Genomic DNA, 12,847 nt, shown 5'->3' with positions numbered 1-12,847 from the left:
TCTACTTATTGCTTGATTTCTAAAACCAGAGTTTGTCTTAAATGGGGATTATTCTGACTTAATTGTGTATTATCCCTAATTCAGGTGGCTGTATAACCCAATTAAATGAAAATGTGAATGACAAACTTAATCAAGTAATACAGAATGCTAATTCTTATGGTTTTTAATTATCCCTAGTCAAAATAATTGAATTTTTAGAAAAACTATGGAATTGAACCAATAATATTATAAAAAATCAGATATTATTAATGATTGGAAAGTAATAATTTAGACTTAAAATGATTTGAAACCAATTTTTATACAGCATATCATACTATGAAAGCTGAAAAAGAAATGAATGATTAAGTAAATTGCTCAAACATTTGAGTGAAACTTGACTATTCTTTCTGTTACATTTTCAGTAGTTTATAGAAAATTAGATATGAGTAAGTTTATAATATGACATATAAATTTCTTAAAACAGTAACTAATGGTTATGTCATGATACCTATTTTCCTGTTTCATACAGCATAGAAGGAAAAGTAGTCACTCAAAATCTAAAGGACCAAGTTCCAAACAGCAATAAACATACCCTATTGAGCATTTGCCTATACCTCTACCAACAGCCCCCCAAGACAATAAGGTGATTAAAATATTTTTCCTGTTTCTAATCAGCCACTGTCAATGACATAAGAACCATTACAAAATGTATTATGAGCTGTATTGATAATCTATCCTTTCCTTCATCTGTTCCTAATACTAATGACATACAAATAACTTAGCACCATAGGCCATTCAAAGAAGATAACATGTAGTGGTTGCATTATTACTTCACATAAGGCCTAAATTGTTCTTCCATGATGCAGAAGTGCCAGAAATAGCACTTGTGATTTCAGACTCTTGTCTTCCCCAAAATTCCGCCTCTATCATGTAGTTCACATTTAAGATTTTAAGTAGATTTTCTTATTTCAGCTATATGCAGTTTTCTTTTGCAATACTAGCTGATCAGACAAGAGTTTTATTTTTTAAAAGATTGAAAACAAAAAAAAAAAAAAACATTGAAAAGAGCACATAGGTCACATGACTAAAAGTGTATAGAAGTCTTATCAGGAATCCATTACAAATGAGAAATTATATTCAAGGGAAGTGTCTTTAAAAAAAAAAGAAGACAGGGTCTCATTGTATATCACACCCTGGGCCTCAAATGTACAGGAACCTTTCTGCCTTGATCTTCCAAGTGCTGAAATTTCAGATATTTGCCACCACACCAGACTGGATTAAACTAGATTTGTTAAGTTGCTTTAGCAACTCCTGAGGCAAAGTATCAGTTCATTAGAGCTTCAGGTTTTGCCCATGCTAAATACAGAAGTGGCATTTGATTTCAGCTTGACTGTTTCTATGGGGAGCAATGTAATGTAGTATCTACTTCCCAAGCTGACTTTTTCATCACCATGGTGACCAATCTGCCCGCACAGCTAAGATCTGTAATCATTCCTAGTATGGCAAAAACTAAGGTCTTTGTTCTCAAGACCTTCTGTAATTAAAATACATTATTTTGTTAAAGAAGAGTTGCTACTTACACTTTTGAGGTATATGTATTGATTTTCCATAAAGGAAAGAAAATGGGCTCCCTACTGTTATACCAAAGATTTATAATAAGGAGGGAGAAAATGTCATCCTGACATTTTCTTTGATCAGGTTCTGGTTTTATGTCTATTTATGGTGTGTACTATCCATAGTCTATTGCAGAGGAATAATGTCTTATTTTAAACTATGTGACAGCCTTCCTAAATAGTAACAAGCACATGTGATTAATATACACTTAATGGTGTTTTGAAACTACTTTTAATTTACTTTGAGATTTTCTGAATTTGCCTCAGAATCCAAGATTGATGTTTTATAGATTATTTCTGCACTTCAGAACTGTTCTAGAACCTTGATTATTAGTATTCGTGGACATAAAAGGGGATTGATCTACTATTTCATGATAAATCATCTTATAACCTTATCTGTTTAGATCTGATGAAGTAGCTCTTGAACCACACACAAACCAGTATGTTTTATAATGTGTTCATATATGTATATGTGTGTATGTGTACATATAGAAATTTGTGGTAGTAGTATGTATATATGTATGTTCTTGTATTTACACATACAATAATGATGCTAATAACATAAACACATACACATGTAATATAAATAAGACTGGTTTGGTGATGAATTATTTACTCCATAGCTCTTACTGTTTTTTTTTCTCTTCTCTTCCCCTACAAACAATGACAGTAACCAAAGTAAATGTTAAGGGGTTTTAGATGAAACTTGGGAATCCTAAATATACCCTTTTTTGCATATTTCTATGAAGTAGAAAGTGACTCTTCCTTAACAGTTGTATCTTTTCATGCTAGAGAAGGCAGCATAGTCCTTTATAAATAAAGTATAATGCAAAGAGATGTTTAAGTCCTGATTGGGTTGCATTCAAATATGGAGTTCTAATGTAGCCCCATCAACCACTATAAAATTGGTTAATTTGAAGATAAAAACAAATGTATTAAGATTAGTCTTTTTTCACATTTCAGTATAAATTACATTTTAAGTTACAGAGAACCTTCTGACATTTCAAACATTTGGCTTTCATAAAAGAAACTCTCACCCTAGTGAAGTTCCTGTATGAGTCTACTTTTCTGCAATTATACTGAGTGTAAAATTCAACATATGATATAAAATGTTAAACACAGATATGGCAACCTTTCCCAGTAACTATAAAGGCATTTTTATTTTTTCATAAGAACACTGAGAGTCAGCATCTCGGTAACTCCCCAGTAAAATTTAATTTTCTTTATAAGGGTTAATGTTATACAATATTGTTCAGAAGGAGAAATGAAGCTCATATTTAATAGAATATTTTGGATGGTACACTCTCCATAGGTTTCTAGATTCTTTACTTTTATACACCAAATACAGGATAAGTTTCCTGGTACAAAATTTAACAGACATTAATTTCTAATACAGCTAAGATTGAATATTAATACTCATCAACCCAGGTTTTTAATTAAGATGAAAAGTTGTACTAATTGGTTTCACCTGTGGTACATTCTTATAAATACATTTTACAATGATTTTTACTAAATATTTTTCTTGTAAAGGACATGATACTTATCAGTAAAATAGAATTTCAGTGTTGAATTGTGAAACTATTTTAACAAAGGAGCTTTATGATACAGTCTATGATATAATAATAGTAGATTAGAAAGTAAAAAGAGTATATGACATGTTACATTAACTATATGACAGATTTAAGTAAAGAAAAAGTGTTAGTGATAAATGACTGTCATCTTGAGTTTTCTTCTTGTTCTTGGCACTTGCTTTGCTGGAGAAGATATTTTTGATGGTCCTGAAATTCAATTGGCTATGCCCCCAAAGCAGCTTATCTCCTTGCCAGAGTTGTTAATGAGCAAATGATCCCAAATGTCAGACTGGCATGCCAAGGAGGTTATTAATAAAGCATTAACATTTAGAAGTTATTGAGAGAGGAACATTAATGTTTTAAACATTTAAGTTTCAAAAACAGTAAGCTAAATCCATTTCTAAGTTCTGCAATCAAGGCAGTGTATATAGCATGAGAGAAAATAATCTTTTGATTTTTAGTGTAAGAATAACTCATTTTTCTTTCTTTATTTAATTTAGAAACAATCTTATTTTACATATCAATCCCAGTTCCCTCTCCCATACTCTCACCCCATCCCTTCCCCCATTTACTCCCCAGAGAGGGTGAGGCCTTCCTTGGGGGATCATCAAAGTCTGTCACGTCATTTGGGGCAGGGCCTAGGCTTTCCTCCATGTTTCTAGGCTGAGAGAGTATCCCTCCATAGGGAATAGGCTCCCAAAGTCTATTTGTGTACTAGAGATAAATACTGGTTCCACTGTCAGAGGTCCCATTCTTAATCTACTACAATTTTTCCATTACTGCCCCTACAACAACCACCTGTTATACTCTTGTGGAAAACAATGTAGTAATTCACTCACTGTTTTAGATGAAGTGCCTCTCTTTCCTTTCCCCCTCATTTGCTTTCCTGGGATGATGTTTTCCCAGAGTTGATACTGAGTGGCATTCTTTAAAAATAATAGTACTCTTGCCATATGATAATGGCAGATATTTTAGGATAGTTTAAAAATTCAATATGAGAATAAGACTAGAGTGGGGCTGTGGAGGTAGCTCAGAGGTAGACCATATACTTAATATTCATGAGCCACTGGATACAATCCTATACCACAAAGGTGATCAGGGAGAGATCATTCCTATAGGATATATCTGTTCAACACTGCTTGCAAAAATGCTACTGTTGATTTGAAAAATTCATATATATTCATATATTTTTAGATTATATTCTGAGTAATTGGGAAGTGGGCCACTCACTGAACCAAATGAAGAATGACAGTAAAACTATACTTACCACATCCTCAACATTTACTGTGCAACAACGTTCAAGTCAGTTGATCAGCAAATTGGCCAAAAGACATAAAAGGAATACACACAAAATTTATCTTCAGAACCCCAGCTCCCCAGAATATTCTCTTAGGTGTTATCTTATCAAAATTTTCAATTTGGAGAATTCTAGTCAAGTGAGACGGTCATATTCAGTAGCTTCTGAGATGGAAATGTAATCAGTGTTTTAAAAATGGTTTTACCACCTGATCACTTAAGTGGCTCAAAGTTCAGGTCAGGAAAAAGCTGCCTTTCAAGTAATTATGAGGTTTTTAAAAAGTATCATAGTACGATTAGAAGGAGCAAAAGAGAACCTATTGGATGAAATGATTCAGAAACAAAATTAAATATTTTTTAATTCTGATTTGGTGTGGCTTTGTTTTTTATTTTGGCAAAGCCATACCAACCACAGACAGTGTTTGGTGACTCATGCTTCACATATTGTGTGTTCTTATGGCTGAATTACTTCATATGGTCTAATACCTCCTTTTAATATAAATGTATAGTCATAGTAAAGTTTAAATTCTCATACATGAAAAACATTCATGGTTCATCTCTAGGTAGTTTGGGGGAGGTTTTGTTTTTCCTGTACTGGGTTCATGTCTCATAATCTAGCTACTTTGCTGTTTTAGCTATTGCAGCAGAAATTAAGGACTTTAAAGATTTTTAAATATTTATTAATTACAAAATATTTCACAAAAGCAGCCTAATGTGAGTACAGTGATGCCCACTAATACTTCTGAAAGAAAACACCAGAAAAATGGCTGTCTTGGTACAGTTTAACATGATTATTTTATTAATAATATTGTCAGTTGAAATATATGACCCTAGCCTTTAATAGCTGAGCTATCTATCCATCACTCAACTGAAATATTTGAAAATAGTAATGGATTATAATGGAGGAATCAGATTTATATACACATAAACACACAAACTCATTGTATCCTTAATGTACAACACAAATGTATAAAAATTAATTCCTCTTACTTTCCACTTTAAAATCTGAATAGAAAACAGTGAAGTGTGACAAAAATTAGTATATTTTTTCTAACATCCGTAATCACATCATTGAAAATAAGCTGGTAGCCGGGCGTTGGTGGCGCACACCTTTAATCCCAGAACTCGGGAGGCAGAGGCAGGAGGATATCTGTGAGTTCGAGGACAGCCTGGTCTCCAGAGCAAGTGCCAGGATAGGCTCCAAAGCTACACAGAGAAACCCTGTCTCGAAAAACCAAAAGAAAGAAAGAAAGAAAGAAAGAAAGAAAGAAAGAAAGAAAGAAAGAAAGAAAGAAAGAAAGTAAACTGGTAGTAAATTGCATTAATGTATTTAGTGCTTCTGTGACTATTAAACTACAAGACCTTTCTCACTTATTGCTAATACAAAGGCTTCATTTCTAAAGACATTGTAGGTTAGAGCATAATAGTAGTAGAGGGAGTACTTAGATTACATAAAACCTTGGGTTCAGTCCCCAGCACTGAAAAGAGATAAATGCTTTAGGTCTTCAGCTTCTTCAGATAGCAATTTTGGATTTTAATGCAGACAGGCAGCATGGGAGGAATAATCTCACAAATTACCAAGTAAAAACTGTACTCGGAGGCTACAGCAGTATGTACATTAAGATAAAGTCTCACTTTCAGAATGAAATATCCTGCCTCTCTGAATTATGCAAATAGGATGAAATTGTGGTTTTGCAACATAGAGGAACATCTGAAATATCTGAGAATATTTTGCCTCTACCTAGGTTAGCAAAATATTTTACTTTTTAAAGATCCCACTGGGTTCTATGGATATAGGTATAAACTACATTAAGTTTTACTATTTCTCATCTTACTTTGAAAAGGAATGCTTTATCATGAAAATTATGTACCTAGGTCACAAAATAAAGATTTTTCCCAACCCCTTACCTGATTTATTAAATAAAAAATTCAACTTTTAAAACTTCTATTTTTAATTCAACCTTTTAGAAGGAAGTGGACCCTAAAGCCTCAAGTCCATTCATTCCTTCAGATGTTTATATTAATGAAAGTAATCATTACTTATATTTTAAGAAAAACTAAAATCTGAACATATATATATGTATATATATATATATACACATGTATGTACATATATCTATGAAAAGGAAGACTTCAGATAATTATGTTAACAAAACTTCTAAAATTAATCACAAAACAGTTCTCTCCGAAGTTCCTATGTTGTCACTGCTAGGCTTGGTCATCTGCTATCAGTGACCCTCATTATATGCAAGGAGTCTATGACTTTTGCTCCTGGATTTGTCCTCAAGCCTTACTTGGAATGAACCCTAATAAATAGAATGAATTCTTTTTTGGAAGTCAAACTAAAGTGGGGATATTATTAGGTGCTCATTTGGTTTAAGCACACATTTCCATTTCATGTATTTTGCTCTCATTCAATAAGAAAATGTTTTTTATACCTGCTTTGTACTCAAATTTAATCATAATCATTCTCACACAAATGTTTATGACTTCCACATTAACCACTCTAATATAAACTACAAACATCTGATTGAAATCACCTATTCCTAGCACATATGTTTTAATGTTCCTAAAACTGGTGTTTCCAGAATTTATATTTGTACTTATTATTTGAGTAGTCCTTAGTGGGGTCATTTATAAACTCATAAAACAAAAAGGGAAAGACATATACTCCTCAAAATATTCTGCATTCTCACAGTGACTTAAGAATTTAAAAGGGACTTGCAAAAAGGCACAGAAGTGCAAGTTTCTCAGAAGTAAATGATAGACTTGTATAGAATAGTCTCACCTTTGAAATGGGTTTGTTTGTGTTTGCATGAGTCATACAACTTTAGCTCTTTGTGCCTTTACCCTGATTGGCCTGGCTTGCTAGTAGTGCTTTTAGTTTCTATTCAGAGTGTGCATACCTAACCCATACAGTTGATTCAATTAGGCTTAGTCTAGGAGTACCTTTGTAGTTGTTCTATTTGCCTCAAAAATAAATAGGAAATATTTAAGTCGACATTAAATTTTACCTTTCAAGAATTTATTCAAGCAGTTTATCAAAACCTCTTTCATTTTTTTCATACTTTCAAGAGACCAAGATATTTCCAACACATCCTTCAGCAAAAACCTTGAACTTGTTTTAGCTGAGTGATAAAGTGTTCTGCTGATGGACAGGCTACAATAAAATGCTATGTAACTTCCCTACCTCAAGGCTAATGACTTAGAAACTACTTGTATGTACAGGTTAGCTATTGATGTTGCTTCAACGAACTCTACCCACTGGGTAACCCTTGCCAGTGCAACTGGCCTGGAGCAGACCTCAAACTACAATGGGCAAAAGAATCATTATTTGCGTAAAATGTAAATTCCAGAGTTCCATACTCAGAAATTCTAATCCAGTATGTAAGAAGTGGTACATAGAAATATGTGTTTAACACCTTCATTCTTAAGAGTCTCTAGTCAGTGGTACTTATCACAAATAGTTGAGGTACTATCTTTCCTTAAAAAGTTACCTTCTTTTGTGCTAATATTAACAGGTTGGTAACAAGTGCTCACCACTTTGAAATAGTGATTCTCCCTGACAATCTTGACTGAGACAAGGGACTAAACTGGGGAGATATTTTCCAATCTCTTGTCATAAAATTCAGTAATCTTAGAGAAACAATACTGTAAGTGTAATTAAACCCAATTGATTACCAGGACTCTAGTTCAGTTTAGTATGGATTAAATGTGTATTAGGGAATAAACAAAAATGAAAGTATTCATATAATATTACTTCTACAATGAAATGATTCATGTGTCTAAAACAACTTATAAAATATTTTAATTACATAGAAAAATTAAGGACCGTTTAAATTGAGATATGACCTTATGATCCAGGTTAGAGTAACTCTGATTTTCCAATCTAAAATCCCATACCCTTATCAAAGAGTGGTAGGACCTAGCGATAGAGTTCCAGCATTATAATCTTTTAAATGATGGTTTATTATATGCTACTTCACTTGACCTACATAGGAAAATTGCTTAGTTCTCAGCCCCTTTTCTGCACAGAGTAAGATATGATAAATAATTGTTTCTGCTGGTTTTGAACTACACTGTATTTCATTTTCTACCTATCAGTTATTTCCCTTCCCATTTTCTAAGGGATGTGATAATAGACAGATTGATTTCTCTGATCCTCTTCCCTCTTTGTTTCTTCTGGGGATAGAACCAAAAATATGACAGGATGCAGCAGATAAAATTCTACCTTATGCTAGTGATGACAAATATTGCCGATGTGTGTCTGCTAACAATATTTGGATTCCTGAAGATGCAAAATAAAATGAACAAAGAGAGACGTTAGTTTTTCTTAACACTTCTTCGCTTTTCCAATCATTCAAACACATTATTCTCTTCCGATTTCTCAACTCCTTGATGTGTGGCTAATGCTCAGATGTAAAATCATCTGTTTGTCATGCTTATTGTTGTAGCTTTTCATTTCTTTTCGCTTTGTGTCCTTTACTCTGAGGACTGATTGTCAGAACAGTCCTAGCTAGGCTATTTGACTTCCTCTGGATCAGGACAGTTCCATTTGTGTCACAGCAATAAGACAGTCTTCTGGTCCAAAGGCAAGAAAACCCTTCTTCATACCTTATGACTAAGTAAAAATGAGGAAACAGAGTAATCCATTTTGTCCTTTTAAAAACACTGATGGCTTTGCACCTATGTGGAGAATACTTTAGCCAGCTTTTCTGCTTCAAACTATAGACATGTATGTACCAGTTAGAGGTGGGAAAAGATTTGTCTGTTAGTTATTGTATATAATTGGAAGATTGGCATTCCAAACTAAGTCAAAATCAGTCCCATTTATGGCGAGATAGACTTGCATGCCAACAGAAAGACATTATGGTATTAAAACCATATGCAATTCTAGACATATTTTTCTATTTTCTCTTCATGGGTACTGCATGATGGTATTTCTAATACAAATACTGATGTGCTTTGGAATAATGGCACTCGCAGGTCTTTCATCATATTGTATCACTGCTTTATTATATTAGGCTAATACACTGCGAGAGTTGGTAGAACCTCTCCATGCCAAATCGGATCCACTTCTGTTGGCACTCAACCCATTGGAATCACAGATTGATAAGCTAATGTTTAGAGAATTTAGATCGAAGAGAGTCGGCACGGCGCAGACTCAACATCAACCTCTTGCAAGCAACTAAAATGGCCTCGTCCTTGCTGTTTATAACAGAAAACAGACTTGTAAAAAGCTTAGACCATCCAGTGTTGTGGATTTGGGGCCTCCCTAAAGGGATATTATGAGGGGCAGGCCACTCTTAAGAAGAATCCGAGCTTTCTACAGTGGGACTAGCATAAGATCAAACCAATCAAGATGGAGCACAGTAGCCGAAAACTGCCCTTTCTATGAGAGAACAGAGGGTAAAGGGTCTTGCCTGGGGAAGAGCTCTATGGTAACACCTCAGTTGTGTTCTCATAACACCAGGAAGAGAGGGATCAGCACCGATAATTAGAAAATGCTGTTTAATGGACTCTTGGTGGCCTGGTTAAGGCAAAGCAGTGGAAGCAAATTCTGTGTTAAGTGTATTTGCATTTTTAAAACTTGCCATGCTGTATTGTACTAAATTAAGTGTAATCTATTAAAGCAAGGTGTACACACCCTGCTCTGAAACTTACTATGTTTATTCTATTATTAAAGCATATTCAGGTGTAAGGCAGACTGCTTTCAGTGACACTAATGAAGGAAATTCCTCCTGCCAGGCTTTATTAGATTCCTCGGCTAAAATCCGAACTTTCTTCTTTTTCTTGGCACTTATGTAGAAGTGATGTTGCCTCTTAAACTGGAATGAGCTGTTCTTCTTCTGTAAAATATTTCAAATCTATAGGCTATGGTTTTCCATATTTGAAAAAGTATTTTGTCTGGATGTCTTTCAAACTAGGTTCAGATATTATTTAATACTATGTAACTGGGTCCCCTGTGGCTCAATATTGCTTATTTTTCTTCTGTGGTAGATGTGAAGTTTCCTTTAGTTGGATAAGATACACTGTAATAATTTCAATGCTAATTAATGGATATTTCATACTGTGCAGTGAAAAATAATTTAATATTGTATTATGAAATGTCTTTCTTCCTGTTACTGCAGTGTGTGGTATTGCATAATATGAATACCTGTAAAATATAAATTACTTAAAAATAAAAATATTACCAGTTGGTACCAGATCTTTTTAGATAGTGAAATAATTTGCGAAGTATGCTTGATAGCAAATACCTTACTAATAAGAAGAAATCTATGCTTCTTTCTCACAAATGAAATTTGTGTTGTGAATAAAAATCACATTGATCTGCCTCTGTGCTCTAACCATTTTAATGTGTTTTAAAGTATATCTAAAGAGTGGTGGTTCTTGGTTTATAGAAATAAGTCAAATTTATTTTATTGGCATTTAATATTAATGAAATTCTCTTGGGTCATTCTCCCTATTCAAATCATAGTAAACCTTTATGATCTGAAAAATTTTAGGGGGTTTCCTCATTAATGAGTGTGGTGACTGTGTATTAACTTTTCAAATAAAATTTTCCCTTAGTTTTGCTTTGAAGCTGTCCCTATTATGAATTACTGCCTTAGGCTTCCATTTTTTATTGATTACCTTTTCTAAATTATGTGGGTAAATCTGGATTTCTGACATTCATTTCTGTGTTTACCTTTCAAAGAGCCATCCTTTCTTAGGGGTTAGCAAGTCAGTGCTAATGATACCAACGTTCTGCCATTTGAAATATTCATCATAAAAAAAGTGTTGTTCCCTGGTAATACAACCACTGTCATTTAGTTATTGTTAAACTACATAATTTGTCAGGAAATTGTATACTCAGAAAAAAGTAAAGAATAAACTTTAGGTCCATCTATTTTTGTCACAGCCTTATGGAAGTAAGCTTTACTGTTGTAGAAGAATTGACAGTTAGAACCACTGAACATAGTTAATTTGTAAGTACAGGCTTTACCTGATCTAAAAAGAAAAGTAAACCTTAGCAATGGAGGTAGATCCACTCACTTAGTCCTCTCAAAGAAGGATATTTTAGTCATTAAAAATAACTTTTCCACCAAGAAACTATTTTCTAATAGTAATGTTTGAGTATTGTTATTTTGCCTAAAAGAAAATAAATTATTTCTGATTATTAAGTAAGTAATTGGCTACAAATGAAAAACTAAAAGCTAGCTTGTTGAGTCTTTACTTTCTTCTAATATAACAAGCTGCCTTCCCCTCCTCCCAAGTTTTACAAAACTAGGCATAGTAAGTTGATTGACATAAAGGCATGAATTAAAATAGCTCATATTTAACTATAAAACAATTCAAGTTACAGTGTAAACTCTTGGTTATTTAATGACCTTTAATATAAACCCTATAAAGATACTAAGTCCACTAAATGTCTGTAACCTTATGTATATAAATGAGTTGTTCTCTGTGACATGATAGTAAATTAGTATTCATAAAAATAGTCCTGTGGTCTCAATGAAAATGACAATTGCCCTTTGGGACAAAAATAGTGTTCTGCATACTTGATGTGATTAGACTGGAAGCCTGAATGTGCTTTCTAGTTGTATAAGAACAAATGCCACTTCGATTTGGCTGACAATTAATACTAATATGTCTAGCCTTCTCTATTATTTGTAATTTAACCCTTCCCAACCTTGTGTGCTCATTGCACAGCTGTGTTGAAGAAAGAACAACTGTCTTCATGAGGAAATCATTGTCCAATTTTAAAAGAATATAATTCTCTTCTAAAACATGTATCAACTATCCATTTACCATTGTTGGTTTCAGAGCCCAATTCCTGGCTTCGCCTTCATCTTTTACTCTGCTTTAACAGTGTCATTACAGTGCCAGGGAAATGGGAAGACAAGAGTGAGATTTTACTGTCCTAAGTTTTCATCAAAAGAAATATGAACATTATTATATAATTTCTTTTCAGTAATTACTCAGTCACCTAATAGGAAATCTTCGGAATATTTTATTTATGAAGACAGTTATCACTCCATTTGAATTTGTTGAGAACATGAGGCATTATGGCAGATAGAGAATGAGAAATGCAAATGTAACACAAATTCCCCTTATAGAGAAGTTACAGTATAGATCTTTGAAAGAGAATCCATTAACATACAGGAAGAAAATAATGGGAATTCCTCTCGAGTTTTATATCTCATCCTTTTAGTTTCATTTTTGTGTATATTTATAGCATAGATTGATATAGACTAATAAATGTATGTAAATTATGAACAACCCAAGTGTTTTAGCCTGTAAGTATGTACAGTCAAAGAAGTTTGGAAACCACTGAGCCTAAATGAATAGAATTTATTAGCAAAAAAATATGGAGTAATTGAGAAATACATTATGATCTGCTCATAA

The 12,847-nt window shown here is 33.3% G+C and overlaps 1 protein-coding gene across 5 annotated transcripts in view; it reads left to right on the top strand.

The window, feature by feature from the left end:
- The window catches only part of Cnksr2 (connector enhancer of kinase suppressor of Ras 2), a 212,512-nt gene that overhangs the window by 191,534 nt on the left and 8,131 nt on the right, over positions 1 to 12,847 (top strand). The window contains exon 21 of one of the 5 annotated variants that reach the window (XM_027432590.1): positions 9,484 to 10,794. The exons of the other annotated variants lie outside the window; for them this stretch is intronic. Coding sequence (XP_027288391.1) covers positions 9,484 to 9,488 — 5 coding nt within the window. The 3' untranslated portion in view covers positions 9,489 to 10,794. Of the gene's footprint in view, positions 1 to 9,483; positions 10,795 to 12,847 lie in introns of those variants that run through there. 5 annotated transcript variants of the gene reach the window in all.

The sequence above is a fragment of the Cricetulus griseus genome, chromosome X, assembly GCF_003668045.3.
Source record: "Cricetulus griseus strain 17A/GY chromosome X, alternate assembly CriGri-PICRH-1.0, whole genome shotgun sequence".
Taxonomy (NCBI): Eukaryota; Metazoa; Chordata; class Mammalia; order Rodentia; family Cricetidae; genus Cricetulus; species Cricetulus griseus.
The sequence above is the reverse complement of the archived record's forward strand: the minus strand, read 5'-3'. Positions and strand labels throughout refer to the sequence as shown.